Below are 27035 nucleotides of genomic sequence, written 5' to 3' on the forward strand. Positions count from 1 at the left end.
TGGAGGGCCCACTCCTGAAGACCTTCTATGACTCTGTTGTGGCTTCTGCTATCTTTTATGGCGTGGTCTGCTGGGGCGGCAGCATCTCTGCTGGGGACAGGAAGAGACTGAACAGGGTGATCCGAAGGGCCAGCTCTGTTCTAGGATGCCCTCTGGACCCAGTGGAGGTGGTGAGTGACAGGAGAACGGCGGCTAAGCTGTCATCCCTGATGGACAACATCTCCCACCCCATGCAGCAGACTGTGACAGCACTGAGCAGCTCCTTCAGTGGGAGACTGCGGCACCCACGGTGTGGGACGGAGAGATTTCGCAGGTCTTTCCTCCCCACTGCTGTCAGACTCCATAATAAAGACTTTAACTGATCAAGCACACACATCCATACATATGCAATAATACTAAGTGCAATAATCCTTTCTGTCATCGTTGTATTTTTACTCAGTTGTATATAGTATTTGTATTTGTATTCTATTTTTATCTTATTGTATATTTATTTTATTTTATTCTACTGTATATAGTATTTTATTCTATTCTATTCTGTACAGTTGTGTACTGTATTTATTCTTATTGTATTCTAATTTTTGCCTCATAACTTTTGCACTGTCCACTCCTGCTGTGACAAAACAAATTTCCCACGTGTGGGACTAATAAAGGTTATCTTATCTTATCTTATCTTTCCCCACATGAGGGATTTTCCTCTGAACTGAGCAACTCTAGTTGAGGTAAACAGGCGAGATAACTCACTGCACTTCTGCAGTAGGGCAGAAAAGGATACACACCATATGTGTGCTATTGGTATTTCTGTGCTTGCATGGGTTCTGTCAAGGTACTCTGGCTTCCTCCCACAATCCAAAGACATGCAGTTAGTGTGTTTAGGTTAATTGGTTATTCTAAATTACCCATAAGTGTGAATGTGATTGCAAATTCTTTTCTGTCTCTCGGTGTTATCGCTGCAATAGACTTGCGACCTGTCCAGGGTGTACCCCGCCTCTCGACAGCTGGGATAGACTTCAGGCTACCCGTAATAAGTGGAAGAGCATGGATGAAGCAGCAGCTGTATGTGAAATTTGTTATAAATCCATAAAATTGAAAGATGCACATGACAAGTTTTATGTTAACCAGACTAGACTTTGTTGAACACTCCTAAAAATAACCCTTTACGTGAACTTAAATAATCGTGGAAAGGATTTCCACATTAATAAATGGCTTTCTATTCACACTTCTGTTTGTATTTGAGTTGGCCTAACAAAATTTGCATGAGTTGGATCATTTCCATCAAATTAAGTTGGACTCAAGTGCAGTAAATAAGTTGATTCATCATTAATTAATTAAGTTGGTCCAACTCAAGTACATTAAGCTGGAATAACAGAATTGCATAATGCTTAAATAAAGCAAGCTCTAACTGGGTCTTGAAATGCCAGATTATGTACAGAACCAGTGCCAAGTAAAGGCTTTTGACTTTGACCTACCTGAGACAAGTCACACAGTGGCTTCAGTGCTTGCTGTACCTTCTTTATCTTTATGATATGACAGCGTACACAAGAGAGGAAAGGGGGGACCTAGACCACTGTATTGAGGGCTAGAGGCTTTGTTACATGGGTTACCTACTCTGCTGTGAGCAACAGGGGTGCCCTACTTTAGAACCTTTTAAAAAATCAAAGAAAATTCCAAAGCAGAAGTATCTTTACTGTCATAGTTCTTTTTCAATTTCCAAAAATACCCAGTAAGTAAGATGCACTATGAATGTTGTCTGGTGTGAGTTATTTATTAACATAATAATATTTCATAATTACTGATCTCTCATAATTGCACAAGAAAACCTGAAAAAGAAATAATAAATTCAAATGCACAAGTATTGAATTCACAGAGCTTTTCTGCTTCCAAATGGAAAAGCAAACAACTGAGCGTTGAAGTCACATTCAGTTTTCATCTCCTTGAAAGGGATGACAAAGCAATGGCTGGTGTCTTCTCTGCTCTGTTGTTGGCTCTCCGTCAAACTGAGCTGCACAGATGCACTTACCATCTGTGCATATCTACATTAAATCCTGCTCTTCTCCATTGAAAAAAAATCACTTATTGAATAAAAGCTCTTCAAGTACATTCTGGTGTTGAACCAGTAAATAAATGAACATAAGAATCCACTTCAGTCATGAAAAAATATATATATATATATTATTCACAGGTAGTATTCTGTTGTTCGTGATGCCTTCATGGAAGGTGAAAGGGCTACTCCAAACTGCCGAAGCAAGACAAGGTGGCGGCATAAATGCATACAGAAGGTGATAGGGCTTAAAAATTAGGGTGAACGATGGCACAAACCAAGATATATTCACTGGTTCACTGATCACTAACATTTTGTCAATCCTCAACGGGAAGTGAGGGTATGCAGTGCTGTGCTGTACACAAAATAAATTAATCAGCTATGACTTCTAATTCGATCAAATTCTAAATATACTTAAAGTTATGTTCAAGAAAAAAAACATTTCGTTTTTATAAGACTTGTAAATTAAAAGAAAAAAAATCGCAAAAATATATTATTCAAATAAGAGAATTCAGTCTATATTGTGTTTAAAAATGTTTTCTGACTCTTAGAGAAAATAAATGAAGAAAGTGCAAAGCATGCAAGAAAACAGGACAATATGACAAACTGTGGCTGAATAACAATGATGGTTTGATGCTATACACAGCTGATCTGTCATATATGTGGAAGCAGACAGGTCACGTGGCCTTTATGTGTCCAACAGTTTGGGTTCTTCATCATCAGTGTTTTCAGACACTACAGAATAGGAGTGTCTGTTATTACCGTGCATCACACTATCTGGAGTCAGAACTGCAAGATATGGAGCGATGCAGAAGACGGATGGAGGAGAGTAGTTATCAAGTTCATACACAGGTACAGCAGCATTGGTCCAGTGTTGGGCTCCAGCTCCTTTCATTATCAAAAGGCATGCCGAGGGTCTCACATAGTTTCTAAGAGGAAAGCAAACAATATGTTTGGCTTAATAGAAGAAAAGTTGAGAAACTGTCCTACAATAGGCTCTTTGGGTTGAAAATTAATTAAAACATTTATATATAAGCTAACAGGAAAATGAAGACAAAAATCTCTTACTTGTCTTACTCTCTGAAGGAGGACCATGCGTGGAGTGGCACTTAGTTTTCTGCAGTAAGAGGATCCAGTAAAACTGTTTGTTATTACACTCTTTGAATTAGGATAGCAAACAGGCTTCAAAGATGCATAACACAAACACTTTTAAGTCTTCCTTTCATGTTTACAATAGATATTACACACATATTGGTTCATTTGCTTACATGCAAAATTTACATCTAATGTTGTTACATAAGTACAAATCTAATCAAGTGAAATTTACTTGAATGGTACACATTCATATTTGAATTAATAAACTTTTGATCTTTTATATTTCAGATGCATTTTACTAATAAAAAGAAGCATTTTTAAAATTGTATTTTGTATTATTCACTGTTTACTATAAAGTAAATTTTGCGGTAAGGTGAATTTAGTATTTACCTTGCGATTTAGTTGATAGTGCAGACTCCGGTCTGACAGCCAGGGATGTTTGAGGGACTCTGTTGCACTCATCCTCCAGCTCTTGCTTTTCACCAGAAGACGTGTGATAAAGTCTTTAGCTTCATCTGAGACGTCTTTAAACTCCTCTTCCTCAAAGTTCCACTCACAGGCCAGGATGTTGTTCAGCGTCTCGTTGTCATCATCCCCCAGAAACGGAGACAAGCCGCTGAGTCTGGACATAATACAGAATACAGATGTCAGGAACTGTACAGGTTGTGTCTCTGTGTGTGCACTGAATGAACTCCTTGACTCACAGCATATAGGTGATGACTCCAAGACTCCACATGTCCGTTGGGAATGACACAAACTCGTAGTTGATGACTTCAGGAGCTAAAAACTCAGGCGTTCCAAAGTTGACCTTTAGCTTCTCCCTAGGCTTATACCTGTCAGAGGAACCAGAACCATAAGAGAAAAACATACTCAAATAAACCAGTGCATGAAAGATGAGGTGACTATAAATCTTACCTCCTGGCAAGGCCAAAGTCAATGATTTTAATCTTGTTAGTAGCTCTGCTGACACAAAGAATGTTCTCAGGCTGAAAAAGAACACAGATTCTGGTGTCACATATACTGTGTTTTAGAGGCCGTTCTTCTTTTTGGCATAGGTGCAAAAGATAAAGAAAAGAACACAGACAACACCCTAAATTTTATTTCATTAACAGAGATGGAAGCTTTTATTTTGAAACTTTATAAACTTGTCTTTTCATTAGACTGTTTAGGCTCCAAATGAATGTTGTAACATATTGAAAAATAAATAAAAATACTGAAAGAGATTATTCCTACTGTGATGCGAAGACTCAAGTAGGTTTACCTTGAGGTCGAGATGTAAGATGTACATTTTATGCATGTACTGCAGCCCTTCACAGATTTGCCGTATAAATAGCACCGTGTCCAACTCTGTGAGGTTGTAGTTCTCGTCAATGATGCGGTCAAACAGCTCCCCTCCTTCCACACTACCACACAAAGAGAGACACTGTTACAGCCAGTTCGAATTTGTAGAGGCTCTTTTTGTATTGTCACAGACACACACAAACTTACTATTCCATGACCAGGATGATGTCGTTACGCGACTCAAATGCAGCGTATAGCTGAATGAGGTTGGCGTGGTTCAGCTGGTTCATCACCTGGATCTCATTCCTCACCACCTCCTGATAGACGGAAATGAAATGTAAATCAAATTTAAAATCACATATAGGAAAATGACACGTAAATATGGAAGTTAATGAATGACAAAACTATATTAATTTTAATTCAATTGTATTTTTTAGAGCCAAATCACAACAGTTGCCTCAAGGAGCTTTATATTGTAGGTTAAAGATTTAATAATACAGAGAAAATCCCAACAAACAGAAAATGAGCAGCACTTGGTGATAGTGAAAAGGAAAAACTGCCTTTTAACAGGAAGAAACCTCTAGCAGAACAAGGCTCAGGGAGGGGCGGGGCCATCTGCTTTGACCAATTGGGGGTAAGGAGAGGAAAACAAGAAAAAGCCAGTCTGCAAGATTTTTAAAGCTTACAAGGAATAAGTTATGAACACAAATAAGTCATGCTTGTCTTGAGGATTTTCAGTGTGTAACATATCAGCTGTTGAATTTGTAAAAAAAAAAAAAAAGACCTTAAAAGCCAAGTGCTGGTTATATTTTGCCTTATTGAAGCATGTCAAAAAGTGCAAGAGTGCCTTTTGCTTCACTGCACAATTATTCCTCTTTGGTCCCTCATATCATAAAACTGGAGCGATCAAACAGGCAGGGTCCTTTCTATGATTTAAGCTACTGCAGACTGCTATAGAAAGGTTGGTTTGGTCAAGATGGTATGTTAGGGACGAGGTAGATCAAATCCTTCATGGCAGTTTTTGCTTGTGGTTCAGTTTAAAATGTTCAATGGAAACAGAAGTTACAGACCTAAGGGACTTGATTAAAAAGTAAATATTTATATTAGCAGCATGCAACTCATAGCAGCCTGTGCTACAGCCATTCGGAGGCATAGTTAGATACAAATAAGACAAAACAGACGTACAGTCAGACACAAAGTGCCAGCTGTTTGGTCGTGGATCATCAGCGACAGCCATGTGGGTCATTTGAGGATCTGGCTACAAGTTTAATGAGCTTTTTAAATACTTCAGATTATAATCTAACCACACAGCTATACTCTGACATCTGACCTCCACCGCATATCTAGTTGACTGAGAGAAATAAAGACACAATGGGGCTGACAAATGCCCATTACCTCAGCGTGTCTATTTTTAAAATCGAATCCTTTATAGTGCAGTGATAAAAGTGACCATGTATTAGACTGTCTGAGAAAACTGGCATCTCAGCAGCATCGCTAAACCTGGATTCTGTTTCGTATTCAGCATTAACCAGCCAATCATTGCTGCACCTTCTCTTTCTGGCTCCGGGCTTTGATGATCTTGGCAGCCAGAGTCAGACCAGACGAGTTCTCTACGCACTTGTGGACTTGTCCAAAACGTCCCCTAATGAAAGAAAAGCAAACACACGGAGGAGTTAGAGGTGTGGACAGATGGGATGAAGAGCCGGAGAACAACCATTCTGTAAATTGGATTTTATTATTAAAAACAAATATTCCTGGCGCTGAAATATGATGTTTCACGTTTGCTGGTGTTTGCTGCTCAAGCGTATTTGGATACGGTTTTGATTGGTTTTGTTCAGGATCTCTTTAATGTTTATGTCGGACCAATTAAACAAAGGGGTTTTATGAATCAGCTGCCATTAAAAAGCTGAAAATTCTTTTAAATATCAAAATAACAATTTGTTTGTGACTCTTACTTATGTCTATACATTATAATAGTTTATTGACTCGTATAGAAATTCAGGCTATGCTCTTGTGTAATTTGACAAATGTGTTTGCGTGCTAAGGAGTAATCTTCTATTTGAGAGGCAGGATTTAGCGCTGGTCTGTTACATCAGAGAGCCCCCTGAGGGTCAGCACCATTTGCCCTTTGGGGGGCAACTAAAATTATTAGCGCAGGGTGTGAGATCGTCTGTTATTTCATTATTGAGTGCCAGTGCACACTAAGCATCTGTGCCTGTAACTGAGCGAAATGAAAAAAAAGTTCTGTAATGAGAGATGAATGTTCTGAGTGTTTCCCTCACCCTCCCAGGACCTCCTCTCTGTTGATAGTGTAATAGGTGGCGATCTGGTGGGGTTTGGGAGTAACGATGCGGTGGTCGAAAGGTGCTAGCGGTGGAGGACTTGAATCTGAAGAAGAAATGAAAAAGAAAGGCAAAGAGAAGACAAGTTACTGTTACTGAGTGCAGAGAGGGAACGAAAGGCTGAGGAAGAGGTCTCAGCACCCAGAAACAAAGTAGTTTAAAATAGCAGCATGCCGGCGTCTCATTATGTGCTCCGCCAGCTGTGCTCGCTGACATGTTAGTGACGCTCGCACAGGCATGCTGTTATGACACTGAAGCTGATTTAAAGTCTGAGGAACGCAGAGGCAAATGTCATAAAGTAACTCATCAAGCTGAGTCTACACGGAGAGCCTATAGGATGCATGAATACTGCGCTGAGCAGTCCAGGATTTTGAAACACTGAGGTCATGAAGCCTAAATGCATCTTTTATGGATAGCACTGGAAATGGAAAAAAAAAAAACCCTCAAAGATGCACTATGAAAAGTGTCTGACCGTTTTTTGCTGACTGTCACATATCTTTTATTTGCAGCTTATAGCAGATTTAAACAACAGAAGTTGACCTAAAGTGCTTTTTTACATCTCCCCCCAAAAAATACATTAAAGCTGAAATGCATGTTTTGTTGTGTTAAGTAAAAATCACTGTGTTTTAATGATCATTAAAATGTGTTTTGAGTTTTCAGATTGATGATGATTCATCTCATTCATCATGAAACCCTGTCCTCCTCTAATAGTGCCCTGCATGTTCCTGGGATTGGATCGATATTGAAATTTGCAGTATTGCACAGCACTACTTCTTGATCTTTGTCAGTCTGCGGTCTCTACTCCCTCACATGCACATTGATAAGATACTGCATGTATACAATATATTGACTGACACTGACGGTGATTCAGAGGCCTAAATTTCAAAACACAAGTTCCTGAAATCTTTCCTTACCTGATTTCTACAAACACTCCCATTTACATGTCGTAGCATTAGTTGTAGAAAGCAACAGCCTACACCCCAACCTCCCTGGACCGTTCAGAAAAGAAGCACTCACACACTTTCTTACCAATAATAAACTCCTTTATTTCCTCCGCCGCCTCCCCTTCGTCTTCTGTCTTCGCTTGGTCAGATATGGAGACCTGTGGCTCGGCTCCCTCTACGACCTGTCCATCAGCCCTTTCCACTTTACTGTCCTCCACCCGGCTCTTTTTGAGGTCGTCTTTTCCAAGGTCTTCTTCCGGGACGTGGCGTTTGCTACAAGTGGCCACATCACCAGCCTCCTCGGAGCTTCAGAAAGGAAGGCACAGAATATGAATGTGTGATGTGGTTTGAAGTTCCCCTTTTCCTCCCCCAACAAAATAATTTCCTCTTAGCTGGCTTAATGATCCAAAGAAGTACAAGTAAAGAAAATAAATAGTTAACTTAATGAATTTAATAGCAAGTAGCATAAAGATATATGGTAGCTTTGCTAAGACACACCTGTCATACTGAAGCACAGAGGCCCTGCAGAGCCAGGCTTTTTCTGATTTTGATGATTCTTCTCTATGCGTTGTCTTCACATCATCTTTCACTTTTCCACGATTTTCAAGACTAACATCTTCTCCATTTTGCTTTTCTTCTTCTTTTTCTTGTTCTTCTGGCTCAGAGTCTTCAAATATACCCCCCTCTCCTTCCTCATCCTGCCTTTCCTCAGCCTCCTCCTGCCTTTCGTCTGACTGGGCAACAGAGGTGTGCGGTTCTTCAAGGATCAGCGTTTCCAGATCCTGTCTTCCACTTCTTCCATCCCCCTCAGCCTCTATGTTTATGTGCGAATGCTCGGTGTTCTGCCTGTTGAGCTTTTCCACCTGTTCCTGGAGCACAGGCTCATTCAGGGAGGAGGTGTCTGTAGTGAAGAAAATACACGGATACAACCAGATGTTTGGTGAAAACGCTGTATTATATTTACTAAAAATGAATGTAATCAGATGATTGATAATCCTCAGATAGATGGAATTCACTCATCACATATTTACATCTTATGCTAGTCTGGGTGGTCACTTGCTCGATAAGTCTGGCCCAATTCAGATAAAAATCTCACATCATCCTCTGGATAGTTTGTTGCAGAGTGTTGTGAAGACACGAGTGCAGATCCGGTTCTCAGATCCATATTAAAGCTGTCAAGCTAAGACCTAAATTCTGATCTGTCATCTGTGTTTCAAATTTTGCTCATATATACATTTATTATGCGAGCTTGACATGTAAACATGGGGGATTATTGCAGACAAATACTGTTTAAATTTTATTCACTTTGCCTTTTGTGTTCTGACTGTTTACATGTTGGTCGATGTGAATGTATCCTATTTATTTAGATACTGTTTCATTCTCCTACTTGGGTCTCTTATACTGTCTTCCCTCACTTTTGTCAGATTGCGATGTCTTCAGTGTCTTTTTGCATTTTTTTCTTCTCATTGCCTGAATTTGTAGTGTTTTGTTTGATTTCTCATATATTTAAATAAAGGCTGAACTGCCTCTTGTCTCCCTTTTTATGCTGTTATCCTTCAAACATGATGAAAACCAAAAAGTCAGCAGATGTAGCAGTGCAGCCATGCGAGACTTCCAGGGATCATTACATAGCTTGTCTACATATAAGATTTAAAATTTTTAAAGGCCTTCTTAATATGTTTCCCATCATTTACTTATATTTTATGTTTTTATGCTAAACAGAACACATATCTTATATTACAAAAACAATTCTCAGAAATCCTGAACTGGTCTCCCTGTTATATTAAAGTCCGTTATATTCCATGATGTACATATATTTCAGATTTATGATGTATTATATGCAGATAACGAGTTTAGAAATTTTGTGGTGGGCTCTGCATAAACTTGTGATTGTGGATTGTGTAATATCATGTTTGAGTTTACCTGACGTTTCTTGCGGTTTTCTCTTTTTCTGGGCCTTTAAACCTTTCAGGCTCAGCTTGGCTTTTTCCTTATCATCCTTTGCCTGGATGTTAACAGAGGAAAGAAAGATCAGGTTTTAGACATTGTGCGTAACATTCAAAAGTGGGACAAAACCTGCAATTGGTGGAAACTTCTCATAGAAAGGAAAATTGCTGATAGATGCAGATATTTCCATTTGTGCAATAATGTGACAACAAGCTTCAAAGCAGTTTCTGTTGGGAAGGTTTTCCCTCATAACTCAAGTGTATTGATGTCTTGCTCAGCAGATGCCTCCTTCTGGCCAAAGAGGAAATATGTGGCATTTCAACTACAGCAGTTGAAATGCTACACATCACTCGAATCAGTTCCACACTTTAAAAGAGAAATATTCACTTTATCCCTGCATACAGTATATATGACAGTCGCCATATGGTGCAACAAATCTGTCTCCTTAACCCTGTATCTAAAAAAAGCCTCTGAATCAGCAGTGTAACCATAGATTATATGAATGCATGAACTATGCAATATATGTTGCATGTGTTACACATCTGTAACATATATTCATATTTGGTTACAGCACTAGGAAGTGAGTCTCTCTAATAAATCATGGCATTAAGAACGATTAAGAATTTGACGACTGTTGGACTGAAGCTGTGCAGCTGCACTGCAAGCTGATAAAGACGTGGTCTGGGAAAGATAACCAATGTGACATTAATCATTTACACCTCGGAGGCCGATCACAGTCTCAATGGTAAATCACTTAACATTACAGCAGGCACAGCAGAGCCAAGACCAGCCACATAGGAGTCATATCTAAACTCACAGGAGTTAAAAGGCAGAGTTTTAAAAAACATTGCCATTTAAATGTTATTTGAACTGTCACATATACACAATATGAATACATTCAGTCAAGAGGATACCAATGCAACCATGCTCACTATACAGTGAGACCTTTCACTTTCACTGCCATGTTCAACAATGCAGATAAAAATGATGGAACTTTAAAAGTGCTTTTGCTAGATTCTAGTGGAAAACTTGCTCATGATGTCGTTTAAACTTCTCACCTTCCTGTTGGCTTTCCGTCCAGGCTGTTTGAACAGAAGCTCCACCAACCTGGAGCTCTTTACCACCTCACCGATGAAGCTTATCACCTGCTGGGTGCCCTCCACCAGTTTCTCCACCCCCTCCAACCTGCGTCCCTGACTCTCCATGTGCTCACTGGCCCTCTCCATGGCCCCATGCAGCTCCCTGCATACTGCTTCTACCCCAGACCCACGGCTTTTTCCATGGCTTTCTTCACGTATTGAAGCTAGATCCAATCCCATACCCCTGACATCCTGCGACAGGCCATCCAGCTTGATCAAGACAGTCTGTTGCATGTTGAGCAAACGCTCCATCTGAGAGCTCAGGAAGTCCATTCGACTTTCCACAGATCGCAGGGCAACATCATGAGGAGAGCAAGAGGATGATGATGAAGAAGAGGAAGAAGCAGCTTGAGACTTTTCTGATCCATTTAGAGAAAGCTTCCTTCCACCTGGCTTCTGCCCGTGAAGAGGGTTTGGATCATAAACCTTGGCTAAAGAGTTAACAAGGCTGGAGCTCATGATTGACCTAAACGTGACTTCTAATAAAAAGCGTTTATTTAATCTAAAGTCCAGTTACTCTCACAAAGTCTCAACTAGCACAAAAAACATAGTGCCAGACAAAGCTGCAGACAAGTTAAAAGGACTGGAGGGACAACAGATAGCTCTCTTCCAATCCTTCACCACCGAGCTGAGTTTTAAGAATAGCAAATGGCTGTTCTCCCAATTACAGTGCAACACCGCTGTGGACGTAAGGGCCTCGGTGGCCAGTGATAAGAGCTGAGGGCTCGAGTGTACAGTGGGGGATGCTGGGGAGGGTCGCTATGTGACATTTGAGATACTTCAAAAGCCCTTCAGTCAGGTGTTAGAATCCCAAGAATGCTGAACTAAATATGATGCTGTAAAAAGCAAGATAAACAAATATAGTTTAGGGCCAATAAAGAAAAGCATAACATCTCTAAATCTGAAGAGCCCGTGCCATTTTTCAGCAGGTTTAGTCACATTACACCATTAATCGCATTTTCATTTTGTTTTTCACATTGTAACAAGATTGAAGGAGGGATGCCAGCACGTGCGAAGTGGTAAAAAAGTTACTAATTAAAGAGGACTGAGATTATTTCTGAACACTGCCAAATACTATCAGTTTATTGCTTTTTATACCTAACTTGTTTCACTCAGAGTAGCAGAGAGGAGCCATTTAAATTTTTACCAAATCACCACCATTCTGACTATTTAGCAGACTGTTTTCTATCTTTCTGCAGTGTATTGCTGCATTTTTGAGTTATTTTGATTGTATTTATGGTTAAATATGAATATTAAAGATTTTTTTATTTGCTGTTCATTAAGTTTAAAAGTCATCATTTATTTTACAGCTCACTAATCCTGAGCCAACACTGTTCAAGGACAGAAGTTGAGTAAAAGTTAAAAGGGTTTGGTTTTCCTCTGGAGGCCACCAAGTGGAAAGAACTTCCGAGGTTCCCAATATAAGCCTGCTGTCCACACACCGTGAGGGACACAAAGACAACGGGACACAGGTGATCCAGCTGACACCTAAGAACTGTTGATGCAGAGGAGAGGGGGATTGTGGGAGAGGAAACTTCCTGCACATGTGTTGCTGTACAGAATTAAAGAGGACAGACATACACACTGTCGCTGACACACGAGTTCATATTCATGAACAGGCCCACCTACTGAGACGTGACTCTGCACATTGACCTCAAACTTTTCCACATCTCAGTACAGTCTATCAGGAGTAGGCTGAGCGACAAAGCGCTGGCGCCTATATACTGGCACCCATTTGTCAACAACGGAAAAACCTGACCTATACTCTGCTCCTCACGCTGTTCCCAAGTACGGACAGCTCATCAGCTGTCAGGGTTAACACTTGTATCCCCAGTGGCTATTTGCTATTGAAGGTGAGAATGATAAAGGACACGGTGCAAGTGCAGACAGAATGCAAAACATATGGTTGAAATACATGTTTCCTTACTGAAGGAGATCAGTAATCCGGCAAAAGTGTTTTCACACTAAACTGCTTTATAAAGATTATTGCAAAGCCTCTGTTTGACATTAATCAAAGATAAAATACTGTAATTAGTCAGGGTCTAAAACGATATTCAGTGAAACTTCAGAAACAGCTCTCATGCTAAAGTGGATTACTGCAAGTAAACATATAGAAAAATCTGTTTTTTGTAGCTTTTTCAAGCAATTGCTTTGTACGGTGGCCCTAAGAGGTCAAACTGTTTAAGAAAACACCTGAAATTATAAGAAAAACAACTGCAAAAGCACATAAAACGCAACAGAAGTTGTATAAAACACAAAGGACGTAGAAAAAAAAATGCAGCCCAAGCTCACAAAAAAAATAATCACAAAACATGACAAAAATACTATATGAGGGAGAAAAAGATGAATGCACAATATCTTCCATCTTTTCCATCTCCATCTGAGGATTCAGCAGTGCTGTGAAGGAGGAAAAAGATGGAAGAGATTGTGCATTCATCTTTTTCCTCCTTCACAGCACTGGTGAATCCTCTCCTTCATGCCTTCACTATCTCAGTGCAGTGTTTTGGTTTCTGTCACTTCAGGAGCTGGTTCGTCACAGTTTTGTTTCCCCCAAAACGCTTCTGTTGTGCTTTTTGACATTTTTTTTAATAGTTCTCTTCTATTTTATTCAACTTCTGATGTGTGTTTTATGTGCTTTTGGAACATTTTCACATTTGGTGGTGCTTTCTGAAGGTGCAGTACATTTGGCCTCACAGGGGCACCATAGTTTTGCACTTGAAACACCACAAACTAAACACCACAGATTCAACCACAAAGAGGTTTTTATATCTCTGTATCAACGGCCTGTTTCATAAAGGTATTTCTCAGGAGTTTTGCGGATAACTTGGACTCAGGGAAGAACTGGGTGATCAAAAGTCACTGTGTGAAAACAATTTCGAAAATATCTAGTTAAAGAAAATCCAGTCAGGATTCATTCATGAATGACACTATAGTTAACATGTCAGATGGCAAGGCCACCATTCTTTCTCTTGCTCTCTTTATTTTTTGTTGTCTTTAATTAATTAAAACATGTTCTATGTACGCTTGGTGTTCATTTTAAAGTAAGCTGCTCTGACTACATGAATACTTTTGTTAAACTTCAGTACTATATATGTTACAGCAAGTTAGCACAGATCTCAAGCATCTCTTTTGAAAAACTTCAGAAAGTTTTGCACTTAGCCATAGCCACTAAACAATGACCTATAGGAAACACACACAGGCAGTCAAATACACACATGTAATGACTCAAAAGAATTGCTGCCATTAAAATGCTACATACACACAAAAACACTGCATCTCAGGAAAAATTATTATTTTCAGGAGCTGTCTTTTTTGGTTTCTCTTTCTCTCCTTCAAAGATCCTTGCTTCGCCCAAGCTCAGTGAATTGCTGCCACGCCGTCATGGAGAGTATTGACAGTGTTTATTGTTTCTAAAGGAAGAAGAGGTTACACAGACGTTTCCTGCCACTGCGGTCTTTTTGATTTACATTTGAGAATACTCAAATAGGAATGCCATGATATTTTATATGAAATAAACATCAAATGTGATATGCTGCTCTGTGGTCATAATTGCACTGTGTAAAACCTTTATCTTTTTCAAAGCTACTATTTGTGTAACAAAAAAAAGAAATCAGACCAGATACATTTTAACAGCATTAAACAATTTTTTCACAGGCAACAACAAACAATACTGCTACAACAAAAAAATATTTTATTATTTAGATTATATTATACTGTCATATACTCAAAAGTATATTGTGCTTGTTTTAGAAATATATAAGTAAAAAGGGAGTAAACAGTACACTATTTTATATGAATGTATCTTCCTTTTCCCTACTTCTTTATTTCCTTATATCAGCATCAGCTCTGAATCACTGCATACTCCATAACAACTACCTTTTGTGGGGACAAATTGTGATACAGTAGATGGCTAAATAAATCTCCACACAGACTCCACACTACAATAGCCAAGAGCCAGTAGGGTCGGAGCAGAGTGCTGGTAGATTGGTCTGGTGGAAGGTTTAACTGTACCCTGTCAGACAAGCTCTGAAATCCCTAGTCAGAAAAGGTTACATGGTAACACGAGAGGCTGTGTGGTACAGGAGCACAGTTTGGGAATGAGGCTGACGCAGCCTAGCCACTCTCACCGCATATAGAATTACTCAGCAGGAAGACACAGACAATTTATAATGCTTCTTCTACTGCCGTGGGCTTTCCAGTAATCCATTATCACTCCCAGAGCCACAATTATAGTCTGTGTCACACATAACAAATGCACGCCTTGGGATGGTTGCTGTTGTGGTAAACCTGGTCCATATTTAACAATGCTGTAGCTTGGCGAGGGAAAGCTGAAATAAGAGGGACATGGTAAGTAGGTAATTTACTTAAGTGATGGATTTTTTCATATTTTTGAGACAAACATTTTTTCCTAGGCTTGCTTATTTATAAACTAGAACACAGAAAAATGGTCTAAAATGTGTTTTCAGTTTCTTGAAATGACAGCAAAATATAAATGTGCATGTGTCAGTAGATTCATGCATGCCTTTTCTATATTTTGCTTCAAATTGATATACTTGAAAAGCAGTTTGGGTCAGGTAGACGAGTGTTTTAAAGGACATAGGAAGAAGTAGGGCTTGTGGATTAAATTGGTGCCTCCTATCCAAATGATTAGACCAGGAAGGGAAGGGATACAGACGAGACATTTTGGACCCACCGACAACAGCTCAGTGGCGGCTCTTTGAGCTTTGGCATGTTCCAGGGTGCTGGTCCAGCTCTGGGACCCCTGGATAATCCAGGGTTTCCCTCCCAAATGGCATCCCTAACCACATAAGATTCACCATACCATGAATATGACTCACACCACGCAACCTTTATGAGACCAAAGATAGTTGCATTCAGAGAGGGGGTCCTCATCAACCCAGCAGTGTGCTTGACCTGAACAGTAACGAACCACATGCACACTCTTCACACAGACTTCATTTTTACATTTTACATTTTCTTAGAGGTTTTAGTTTGAAATTCTGGAAAAACCCTGAAAAGCTATTTCAGCCCTGCATGCCAGCCAAAGTATGCAAACCCAAGATACCGTCTCTTCATAGTTGTACATTTGAAATAGAAAATTTCAACATATTTTGCACAATCTACACTTTTTCCTTACAGTTCCCTATTAGAGATTTAGTCGTTGGGAGCAACATGAGTCAATTTGAAACTAAAGTTTTGCTAAACCTGCACCATGCAAAGCTGTAGTGATCTGTTCAGCAGGTTATGTAACATTTTGCGTTTAATGACAGGATTGTTCCGTTGTTGATAGACCATATAAGTCTGGCGAGTAGATGCCAATAGGAACAAGTGCACATATTATCTCCGCAGCTCCACCTGCTGCTTTTTTATCTGTCAAACCTGCATGTGTCACCACTGGCCGATGACAGTCTGTTCTTTCCACAGTTTAGCTGCCATGATAACCAGATGGTAGATTTAGCTCTCAGCAGCCTCAGAGCTCAGTGGGACAGGAAAAAATTCTCTTCATAGAACAGAGGTAATTTATTACGTCAGAAAAGTTTGTGTGTATGTGAAGCGTGTTTGTGGTGCAGGGGGTAGCGAGGATAAGCATGCAGACGTGTTACATGCTAAACAGCATGAATGCATAACCCCGAGTGATATCACACAAATGTCAAATATCAAAACTGTATCACATTCCATTTTATGCTAAACTAAAAGCTAATGGTTTAGATTTATTATATCAAAGCTTTTCTCGTACAGAAATCACACTTGCTTAAGTGCTGGCAATGGGCTCGGGCTCATTTTCATGATGCAAACATGCAGATAGACACAGTCCACAGGCACGAACCAGAGACACTTCTGGTATTTACAGGTAATTCAATAACCATGTTGATGCACTTAGGATATCTGGAGACCCCTAGAGCATCCTCCGCAATACTTTTTGGGCTACTTCTTACTTTGGGATACTTTGAGTGTTTATAGAAGGAAATATTCTACATATAAAATTGAAACAAAATCATTGGATATTTAAGGCTTATTATACACTAACTATTAGCTTAGGGCCACGCAGAGACAATTTTGCGAGATAGGATCTAAAAAGTTAAGCCGACACATATTTTTGTTTCAATGCCCCAAAACATGCAAAAGCAGCAAATCTGATACATCATACGTCCAGAGATGGTTTCAATACAAATGGGTTGTTTGGTACAGTCTGAAGTGAAGTCATTTCGTGCATTTTTGCTTTTCATGTGCTTTTTTTTCATAACATGTACCGCTGACAAATGAAACCCTACTTGTGACCCTCACCCTAAAAGTGAGAAGTATAGACATGCACATTCCTGAAGAGATTTGCTATTTATGTCCAATCCAATCTCATCACATTGTCACATCTGGGAAACGTTACGATGCAACACCATCATTTTCAGATAGACCTCCACAATACCCAACTCTTTAACAGAATTGAACAGAGTAGAAGCTGCATGTTTGCAGCGGTACATAAAAGTGTCTGACAGCAATCAAAGTAAGTGCTGTGATTTAAAAAAACAAATGGTGAAAGAGAAACACTTAAATACTTCTTCCTAAATCTGTTGCCGTAGATATATGTTAATGGATTTCTATAATCTGTAGTGATCTGGTCAGGATGTGCAACACTATCATTCTATAATAGTCTTTTAGGTACTAGTTTAAAGTAACATATAACAATGTAACAAGAAGCACTGCACACAGACATCCACCAAATCAGCTCACTCTCTGGGCAGTATTTACTTTTAACAGAACAGCATTGTAATTTGTGTCTATTCATTTTGCTTTCTTTGTTGATTTTTTCCTAGCGTGGTAAAAATTAGCACAAAGGGCAGGATTTTGTTATTTGCTCTGTTGAAAACTATTTTAATATATGTGACATAATTTTTGACATAATTCCTTGGACAAAACAAGGGCAGTAACATACTTTTAAATAGCTCTATATAGTATTGAAAGACCTTCAGATGAATCTATTAATCTAGAAGGAGAGGTCAGAGGTTATTCACAACTGTGTAAATCTTTATACGATACTTAATTACAGCATCATATCGTATAATTACACTATGTAAAAATAAGTCTGGTGGCTGTATTTTAAAATCAAGTATTTTGCACTTTGGTCTTCTTGCCACTAGATGGAAGTCTGTGATCACAGACCCATCATGGACGGCTCTGCCATAGACTGTCTCTGGTCTATGCGCACAACTGTTGACTACTTGGGAATCTGGAAATAAAAGCATGTTGTCAGAGTGTAGCACCCAGCTGTTCCCTGGTTACTGTGACCCCTGACCTAATGCCCCTGTACAAACATTTAATCGCACAAATCCAAATAGTCAGTGCTTGCCATGGAAGATCTGCTGTACATGGTGACAGATCATAAACACAGCATCCAATCGCATATCTGTTTTACTGAGAGATGAAATTCCATGCTGGCTGGCATTCTCTTACTAACATTAGCTAATTTTGTTTTTGCCTCTTTCAGCACATTTTACATGCATAGCATTTTCTATTAAAGTGCTTAGCATATTTGATTAGTTGATTTAATTAAATAGCTATAATGAGCCCATGAACACTCATTTTACTTGTCCATTCATTACATGCTGCACTTTACATCCCAATGCATCCTTTATAAAGCAGCCTAATTAAGATGATGCTTCTCTCTCTGCTGTGTATTTTGTCAATGCTGATGCTCTGCTGCAAACTCAGGGGAAATAGTATAATCTGGATTAAAATGGGATACATTTTAAACGGACTCATTTGCTATTTTAAAAAGAGCAACACACATACTCTTAATCAGTCTAAAAGCTCTGCAAAATGTCCAGTTTTTACTGAAAATGCCCTTAGATATAGAATAATTGTTGTATATGTAATTTATATTGCTACTGTAAGCAACACAGGCCATTACTTTCCTTGAGATTAGTTTGCTGCACTCTGTTTATCTCAATAATGACTGACTCAGTCTGACTACTCAAACTGTTTTGACTCTCAGGTAAAGAAAAAATAGAAAAAATAAACATGTTGACTTTATAAACTAGTTTTAAAAAAACTAATCGGGTTATGTGGGCTAACAAATGAAGGTTTTTGTGCTTTTTGGACAGGTTTCAGTGGTTGTTCTAAATCTGCCTGCTTTAAAGACTGCTGGGAAGCTGTCTTGTTTGCTGTTGTTTTAACTACTATTCTTTAATCTGCTAATGTGTCGACAAATCCAAATGATCCCAAAGACAATAATGAAAAATGACTTGAATGTTTTAGCAGCATTTTCTCTCATTCAAAGTATTTCAGGCTTAAGGCCTGGCCAAGCAAGTTTTCCAAATGAATCGGTGCCAAATACCTGAGTCAGAGCCTACGCACAAAGAAAAATCCACTGAAGCTCACATAACAAATTAGGCTATTATGTGATTTCTTTCTAAGTGATTTTGTTCCCGTCTCTGTGTGGTCTGCCTCAAGTCTTTTGTTCAGTACTGTATATTTTTGGCATGAATCAATGAAAGTTTTCTGCACACTGTACATCACATCTCAATGATATTTACTGGAGATCTGCAAACCCATGCAGGCACAGCAAAGCTTTCTTAACGAGACTGCAGTGCTAACAGTCCACCACTGATCCGATCAAGTCACTGTACTGAACCTCTTTGCTAAAATGTCAATGATGGTGCATTTCGAAGCTTTTTGTAGCATTATTTTAGAAAAATACAGCCTGCTGTCGTATACAGATCGCTGAGGACGTCTGGGCTTCGGTTCTGGTGAGTTAAAGTCTGTATTTGTTCAGTCTGTCACTTAGCATTAATAAGCAGTTAGCATCAATAATATACACTCTATGAGAACACTTGCCAAAGATCTTTCAGATGGCTCTGGTAGTTGTGACTGTGCCAAATATGAACTAGTGAGTGTTTCCAACAAAATAAACATGTGGGTCAGCCCACATAAAGTAAATACATAGTACTGAAACAATTTGCTTACTACCTAGCCTTCATGGAGAAAACTCTTTTTGATAACCAGATGAAGAATAATTAGATTTCTCCACTTCAAACTTCAAAGTACAATAAACTCACACTTCTATGTACATACCAACAATATTACCATCTACTGATAGTGACGCTAAAGAAATTTAAACCTAAAATTGTTTAACACATCAGCACCATTTTTTGATGATAACACCATAAACCTTGAAATTTCTCAACATTTAAATATAAAAGGTAAAAGGAATAAAAAAAGAAATACAGTGATCATCATTGTGTTAGAGCGATACAACAGGAAAGAAAAAGGATACGGAAATTACTCCTTTTGGAGCTCTGCATTGACACACAGCTTTGCCCGTGTATATTTATTTGTGTTTGTTGACAATGAAAAGTAAACAACTGGGGGGAAAAGTCTACTTCTGAGTAGAAAATAAGAATTAAAAGGACGGGTATGTTTCACCAAAACCCATTTTATACCCAACACCTGTTTAACAGAAAACAGCTTTTTAAACAGCCTGTTTTTGGTTTTAGGATACAGGGCAATAGTGCAGTAAAAGAAAAACATGTGACTATGTATCCACCAAATATAACTGTTTCCCAGCTTGCACATGGCATAATGTGAAAATATCTTTTTCAATATAAAAGTCATTAGTCTAAAAAAATGAATCTACATTATTTCTAAAAGTAGTTTTGCTCAGTTTAGACAATTAAGCCTATAAAACAAGGCGGCTCTCGGTTCTGAATGTCTTTCTTTGTGTTTTTTCATTGTGTCATGACTGTGAGACTCAAACCATTATGGGCTCTTCTCTATCCCTCATGTATTTGCATGTGTGCTAATTTTATCTGAGCTATGTGAGTGTGAGAATCTGAAGCTGGAGAAACCCTTCTCACATTAGTCATACTCACATGTATTAACACAAGCTGCAGTTTACTCTTCACAAGCCTCATACAAAAACCCACGGTTCAAATTATCTTATCAAATTCAGATGACTGGTTTTGATTGTAAACTTACAATACTGGATTTGATTGGCTCCAGCCTCCCCGGTGATCCTGAATTGGATAACCGGAAGAGGATGGATGGATGCATGAAAGTCATGGTAATTATTTAACTTATTTGCCTATTATATCAGCTACAACTGATCTGTAACACCAATATTTATACAAATTCATTTGGAATTTCATAATTGCATTAGCCAAGCATATTGTAGCTGAAATTTGCTTTTAAGACATTAAACCCATAAAAGCTGATCCCTGGACTCACTGTTTGAGAGAATGGGGCTTGTAGTGTAAAACTACCTTGAGTCTTTGTGGCAGTCAGTATGACAAAAGAGCTGAGTTACATAAATGTACACATTTGAACACTTTGACTTAATTAAAACAATTAAATGCCTCCCTGCTGAGGCAATTTTGTTTTATCAATGATGCAAGAGAAGGGAAACAAAACATTGCCAGTGTGGTGACTCTTCAGTTTGTGGTGTGTGAACAGCCTTCCTCTTTGTGTCTCATGCTCTCACACTGTTGTTTAATAGAAAATTTAACAAAAGAAAAAAGTTATGTTAAACAGGCTTTTTTCCACACTCCAGTTGAAGACAAGATTAAGGCTTTTTCCCCATTTCAGTCCCAACACTAGTCCTTTAATGTTAAATAGAATGCAAAAGACTGTACGTGCATCTCTTGCTTAGTTACGCACACCTGTCTGTAAGTGACAGCAAGATCTGACAATGAGGTGACAAAATGTTAACAGGATGAGAAATGTGACCATCCTGAGTACTATCACAGCTGTCCTGGTGTCATATGTCTCATAAGTTACTTTTAATTTAAAGATCACAGATTGCACTTTCAAACTATATATATCTTGATTGAACATGTGTACATGTATATTTTCATCATCTCTTTCTCATTCTGTCTTTCTCCTCCTCCAGCATTGCTCTGTCGAATGTCACAAAAATCACACAGTTTGATTACATTCTTACATCATGCATGAGTTTATTCTTAAACTAAGCGACCACTTAAAACACAGCAGCAAAAATAGAAGTGCTTACCAACAGAAATGTTCTTGATGTCCTTAGTATCAGTGTTATTGGACAAAGGTGAAATTCATTGACTCATTTACTTGTATCGAACTCCAAAAGTATCCACAATCACGCCTCGCGTTTAGCGTCTATGCTTACTGACTGTTGTGGTTGTTGGTGTGTGTCTGGCAGTGATCTGCAGAGCTATAGCCGAGTTGTGTGCAACAGCAACCGCAGTTAATAAAAGTATGCTGAAAGCATGAACGAGTGGTCGAGTCTGTCGTGGATCTTTCACAGTAAGAAAACATAACTTACTGCAATCAGCAATCTACTGACATATGGTGGTGACATTTTACACACTGTACACTTAATATAGAGTCTATGAAAAAGAATCCTCCAACATTTAAAGTCTTTAATCGGGTTCACCGGTAACGATCGAATCACGAACCGCGAGAAAGGAGTCATGAGTTTCACGTGGTTGTGGGTAAGTAGCGGTGGCTGCAGTGACTCCAGACTTGCTTGCAGAAGTATGAGATGAGTTTGGCTGTAGTATGGACATATGCCGTGCATCCAGAGTGGGACACGATGACTTGAGAACAGTGTTTTGGATGTAAAACGTCACATTCAGCCATTTGTTTTAAAATTGACCGCAAGCTTCTGTCCATTACTTTTAGTTTTGCCTTTTGAAATCACATGATTCTTTTTGATACACCCTGTTAAGTAGCTATTATTTTATTATTTATTATTTTGTTCTGCTGGCTGTTTTTTTGTGCAAACACAACGTTAAAGACAAGCATTGCATTTAAATTAGTGAACTTTGGCATGAATGGACCATTGCAATCGTTTAGAAAAAACCATGAAGTGGAGTTTGTTTTAACAAAGGCTTTTCCTACAGCTTGAATGTCATTCAGGTGTGCAGTGATATTTTCGATTCTGCAGAGGGCTGTCTTGCTTTAACACCGTGGACAGATTTCTTTTAAACAGGATTAACCCGCTGCACCTACAGGCTACGAATCACTTTAAAAACCCTGAAAGTTGCTGTGACAGTAGTAGAAATGATAAGCAGAGCTATAAATCTAACGGTAGTCGATCAGTGTGAGGAGAAGAAGACAGAGCAATAAAACGATTAAGCTGATACTGACAGACATTAACTGCCGAAGCACCACAGCACCCAGCTTTATGGGGAGTGGGTCACATTTACTTCCTGCTGGATTATGTTAACATAATAAACCGGCTTACTGGACACAGTATGCTTAAGTGTGGAGGGCATAGGCTTGTCTGCATGGAGTGGTGGAGTTAAGTGCAGTTGGATATCAATATAGATGTCACTCCTGGTGACATGTGTTTGACGCATGTATGATGACGTTATGTTTTCCACTGACACTCACACGTTGCCTTCAGAGGCATGAAATGTGGCTTCACATGCCTCAATACTATTGTTGTTGTTGGGTTTCATTAAAGCAGCATGTTGACTGGGCGTCAGCAGTTCAACCTCAGTGCAGATGAAAAATGTCAGTGATGCCAGAGATAACTGAGCTGATTAGTCTTACTGCCACTTTACAGTTACCGTCTATAAAACGGACCTCATCAGTCAAGTCAGCGGACCACGTTCACATGATCAGAAACACAACTCTTCTTCTTGGAGTGAAATCAGACACTACCAACAGATAACACCAGCATAGCTGAGCTGAGATATTTTAGGATCTTCATTGCAAAGATATGATAATCAAAATACCTGCACGCAGTGCCAATGGCTTCTGCTATCACAAGCCACCAAAGTGTGTGCATGTGTGCTCTTTTAGCATGGAGGCCTTCTCACTTCAGATCATCCATATAGGTGCCAGTGCTGCACATTATTAAACAGAATCTGTTATTTTATTATTAACAGAAATTTTGCCAATCATCTGAAAGTCCAGAAAATCAGTTTGTGCAAAAACTAATACACATTAATTACTGTGGTGTTTATTCGAATCATCATTAAAACTAATTTGTTTCTCTTTTTCATTTCACTTTTATTTTACCTGGAGGTTAATTGATATAAGAATTTCTCTTACAGGACAGACGTGGTCAAAGCAACAATCACCACTAACAAACAGAATCTCAGAATCAGATTGCATCACTCTGGCATCAAGACAGCATCCCTCTGAGTGATAATGTGACAACATCCGTTACTTAATTTCTGCTTAATAGAGAGCTGCAGCTTGTCAGGCTCTAACATATTCCCCAACATGAGCGATGCCAGATTTCCCCATTTCTATATTTCTTACTGTTTACACTTGTGCTGTTTAGATTGAGTGACCCTCATGCATGCTCCCATATTCACCTGTGCAGATGTAGCACAGCTGCATTGACCTAAACTACTGTCTCACTCTGTTACCTCTGCATCTGAAGATGATGTAGTCTTTCTTCTCTTCTTTGTGGAGAATAATTTCCACAGCCGTCGCCACAGAAAAGTGGCCACCAGACACACACTGCCTAAGATCCAAAGATCTTTATCCCTTAGGAAGTTCTCCATGATGGAAGCCTTCCTCTTCCTCTTCCTGTCCCCGCTGTCTGCCTGCACGGGCTGTCCGTCTTATTTCAGGCTCTTTGCTGGCTTGGGTGGCTGGCAACAAGATGTTGACAAGGGAAGAGGCAGCAGGCCTTATTTATGAAATAGCTAGGCTCCTGTATCATGTAATGCTAAATCGTTTGCTTGCAGCGGTATCAGAAGAGGACAGGGTTTCTGTGGAGTCGAGCCACCCGCCCACCCAGCCACCCATTCACCCTCCACCCGGCTTCCTCCCTACCTCCCACCACAGGACCTAAAAGGAGAGAACACGCTGTCTCTGAGACGAGAAGGGGACAGGTGGTGTAGGGTTCAGGGTGTCGTTGCTGTACGCAGAATCAGATGCCTGCTGCTGTCCCTGCTGCTGCAGGCATGTCAGTGAGACCCCTGTGGTATCCTTTAACTTCAGACACAGCACTTCATACATGTTTCAGCCCTCTTTAGTCTGCCTCCCAGGCAGCCGCTTTTTCCTACTTAAGCCTCACATATAGGCAAAGACAAGTGCATGCATCACTGCAGACACACCTCATGGCAAACAGTTACACAAGCATGCATGACTGGAAACAAACACTTGCAACTGAGTGCTGCTAAATTTGCATTCTCTTCAACAGCACAGGTGACATTAAAACAAGAGCTGAAGCTGAAGTCTTTGTAAGTGCAGTATGGTGTCCATAGTGAGTCAAAGACGGGGAAAAGGGGACCTTCTTTTTAAGGTAATATTGTGTATTAATTATTGGAGGTCACGTAAAAAGGAATATTTGTATGGAACTCTACGTAGTCCTATGAAAAGTGTGTTTACTAGCTTGGATCACCACATTTAGCAACAATAACTTCTCCGTATCACTTTATTATTTGTTTATGCACAGCTCCCTTAAGGTTCAACTACACCATTTCAGTCAGATTGAGGTCTGGACTTTGACCGGGCCATCGCAACATCTTGAGGTTTTCCTTTTTCAGTCCTTCTGCTGCTGATTTGCTGCCGTGCATAGGAACCTTGTTCTGTCGTATGACCAGTTGTGACAAAGTTTCAGTTGTCAGAAAAGCAACACCTCACAACTGACTCTAGAATACTTTGGTATACAGATGAGTTTATGGTAATTTTCTTGACGGCAAGGTGCTCTGGTCCCGTTACTGCTAAAAAGCCCCACCATTAAGGCTTGACAGTTAGCACGAGGTGTTTGTCCTGCTGTTTGGTGTCACTCTGCGTTATGGTCAGACATTTCTACTTTGGTCTTATTTATCCAAAGGACATTGTTTCTGAAGTCTTGTGGTTTGTTCAGATACAACTTTGCAAACCTAGGCCATGTTACCGTGTTTTTTTTAGAGAGAAGAGGCTGTCTCCAGGCAACCCTTCCAAACAAACCACGCATGTTTGTACCCTACAATAATATCTCTCTGTATAATTTCAGGGTCTTTACCTTACCGTGTAAAGCACTTTGAGGTGACTGTTGTTGTGATTTGCCGTTATAAATAAAAATGGGAAGGAACTGAATTGTTCTGACTCTTTGTTATTTTACTGTAATGAACTTGAACATAACACACTAAAGGCGGTTTTATGGTGCAGCAGAGTTTGGTGCGCGCTCCACTCGGGGGATTGCCCATCTGCCTGCAGAGAGATTTTGAGATTTAGCTCCTGTGTTTTTTGCTGACTTTGAGTGAAGTTGCTGGGATGTGAACTCCTGCAAAGACTGTAGCATTGTGTTAACACACCTGAATGCTTCAGCAAACTGCCAAGAATTTTATAGCGCTGCTCGCACTCGCTGTTGATCAGTCAACCGTGTGTATTTTATTATCAGCACCTGGCTGCTATTTATGATTTTAATTCTTCAGGAAGCAGTAAGGGTACACTTATTTAATGTGTAAAATTCTGAATTTATATTAATAATATAATAATGGATTGCATTATATAGCGCTTTTCAAGACTGTCAGAGCACTTTACAATTCCACTATTCATTCACACACTGGTGGAGGCAAGCTACAGTTGTAGCTGCTCTGGGGCAGACTGACAGAAGCGAGGCTGCCATATTGCACCATCGGGCCCTCTGGCAATCACCACTAGGCGGTAGGTGAAGTGTCTTGCCCAAGAAAACAACGACCGAGATTGTCCGAGCCGGGGCTCGAACTGGCAACCTTCCGATTACAAGACGAACTGCCAACACTTGAGCCACGATCGCCCCCTAATTTCACTTTGAAAAGAGGAGAAAGAAAGACAAAAGACTTCTCATGCTTGCCTATCTTTATAGAGTTGTCTTTATAGATCTGGTCAGTTGTACAGTGATAGTGGAACATGTTAATGTTTGTTTTTTTGTGTAAAGTTTTATTTTGCTGTTTTCATGTTTTCAGCTTTTTCTTAAGAATATTTTACTTTGGTGCTTCTAAATGTTTCTTTAAGAGATATTGAGACTTTTTCTTGTCCTCTTTGTCAAAACTTACTTTATCAGTTTGACAAAAGTGTAGAATAGACCTTTTCAAAAAGACAAAGGACTTTACAGGTGTTCACATAATATTGAAGATTCTTCACTGCAGCACTCTAAGGCAAGCTTGATTTAACAAGCAACAACAGTTGGGGGTGGGGGGTTAAGTGGTCATAAATGTTGCTGAGCAGGAACCCTGGGAGGACAAACATTCCCCAGTGGGAATATGAGGAGAACCTCTGCACAAACAGATCAGGGGCAGAAGGGTCAGCATTAGGTAACGATGCTGGTGGATCTGGAAACTAGCCTGCGATATTA

At 39.5% G+C, this 27035-nt stretch overlaps 1 protein-coding gene across 3 annotated transcripts in view; it reads right to left on the bottom strand.

Annotated features, from left to right (window-relative positions):
- Positions 1-1728: 1728 nt before the first annotated feature.
- The window catches only part of mylk4b (myosin light chain kinase family, member 4b), a 54566-nt gene continuing 29259 nt past the window's right edge, over positions 1729-27035 (bottom strand). For 2 of the 3 annotated variants that reach the window (XM_080886214.1, XM_080886213.1), the window contains exons 3-14: positions 9624-9705; positions 8199-8601; positions 7786-8006; positions 6697-6802; positions 5963-6056; positions 4622-4731; positions 4395-4536; positions 4049-4119; positions 3838-3966; positions 3524-3755; positions 3107-3155; positions 1729-2967 (exon numbers count right to left, since the gene is read on the bottom strand). In XM_080886214.1, the coding sequence (XP_080742340.1) occupies positions 2957-2967; positions 3107-3155; positions 3524-3755; positions 3838-3966; positions 4049-4119; positions 4395-4536; positions 4622-4731; positions 5963-6056; positions 6697-6802; positions 7786-8006; positions 8199-8601; positions 9624-9705 (1650 nt within the window). In that variant the 3' untranslated portion in view covers positions 1729-2956. Of the gene's footprint in view, positions 2968-3106; positions 3156-3523; positions 3756-3837; positions 3967-4048; positions 4120-4394; positions 4537-4621; positions 4732-5962; positions 6057-6696; positions 6803-7785; positions 8007-8198; positions 8602-9623; positions 9706-10705; positions 18220-27035 lie in introns of those variants that run through there. The other variant, XM_080886212.1, reaches the window with a different exon arrangement.

Source organism: Rhamphochromis sp. 'chilingali' (assembly GCF_963969265.1).
Source record: "Rhamphochromis sp. 'chilingali' genome assembly, chromosome: 7".
NCBI lineage: Eukaryota > Metazoa > Chordata > Actinopteri > Cichliformes > Cichlidae > Rhamphochromis > Rhamphochromis sp. 'chilingali'.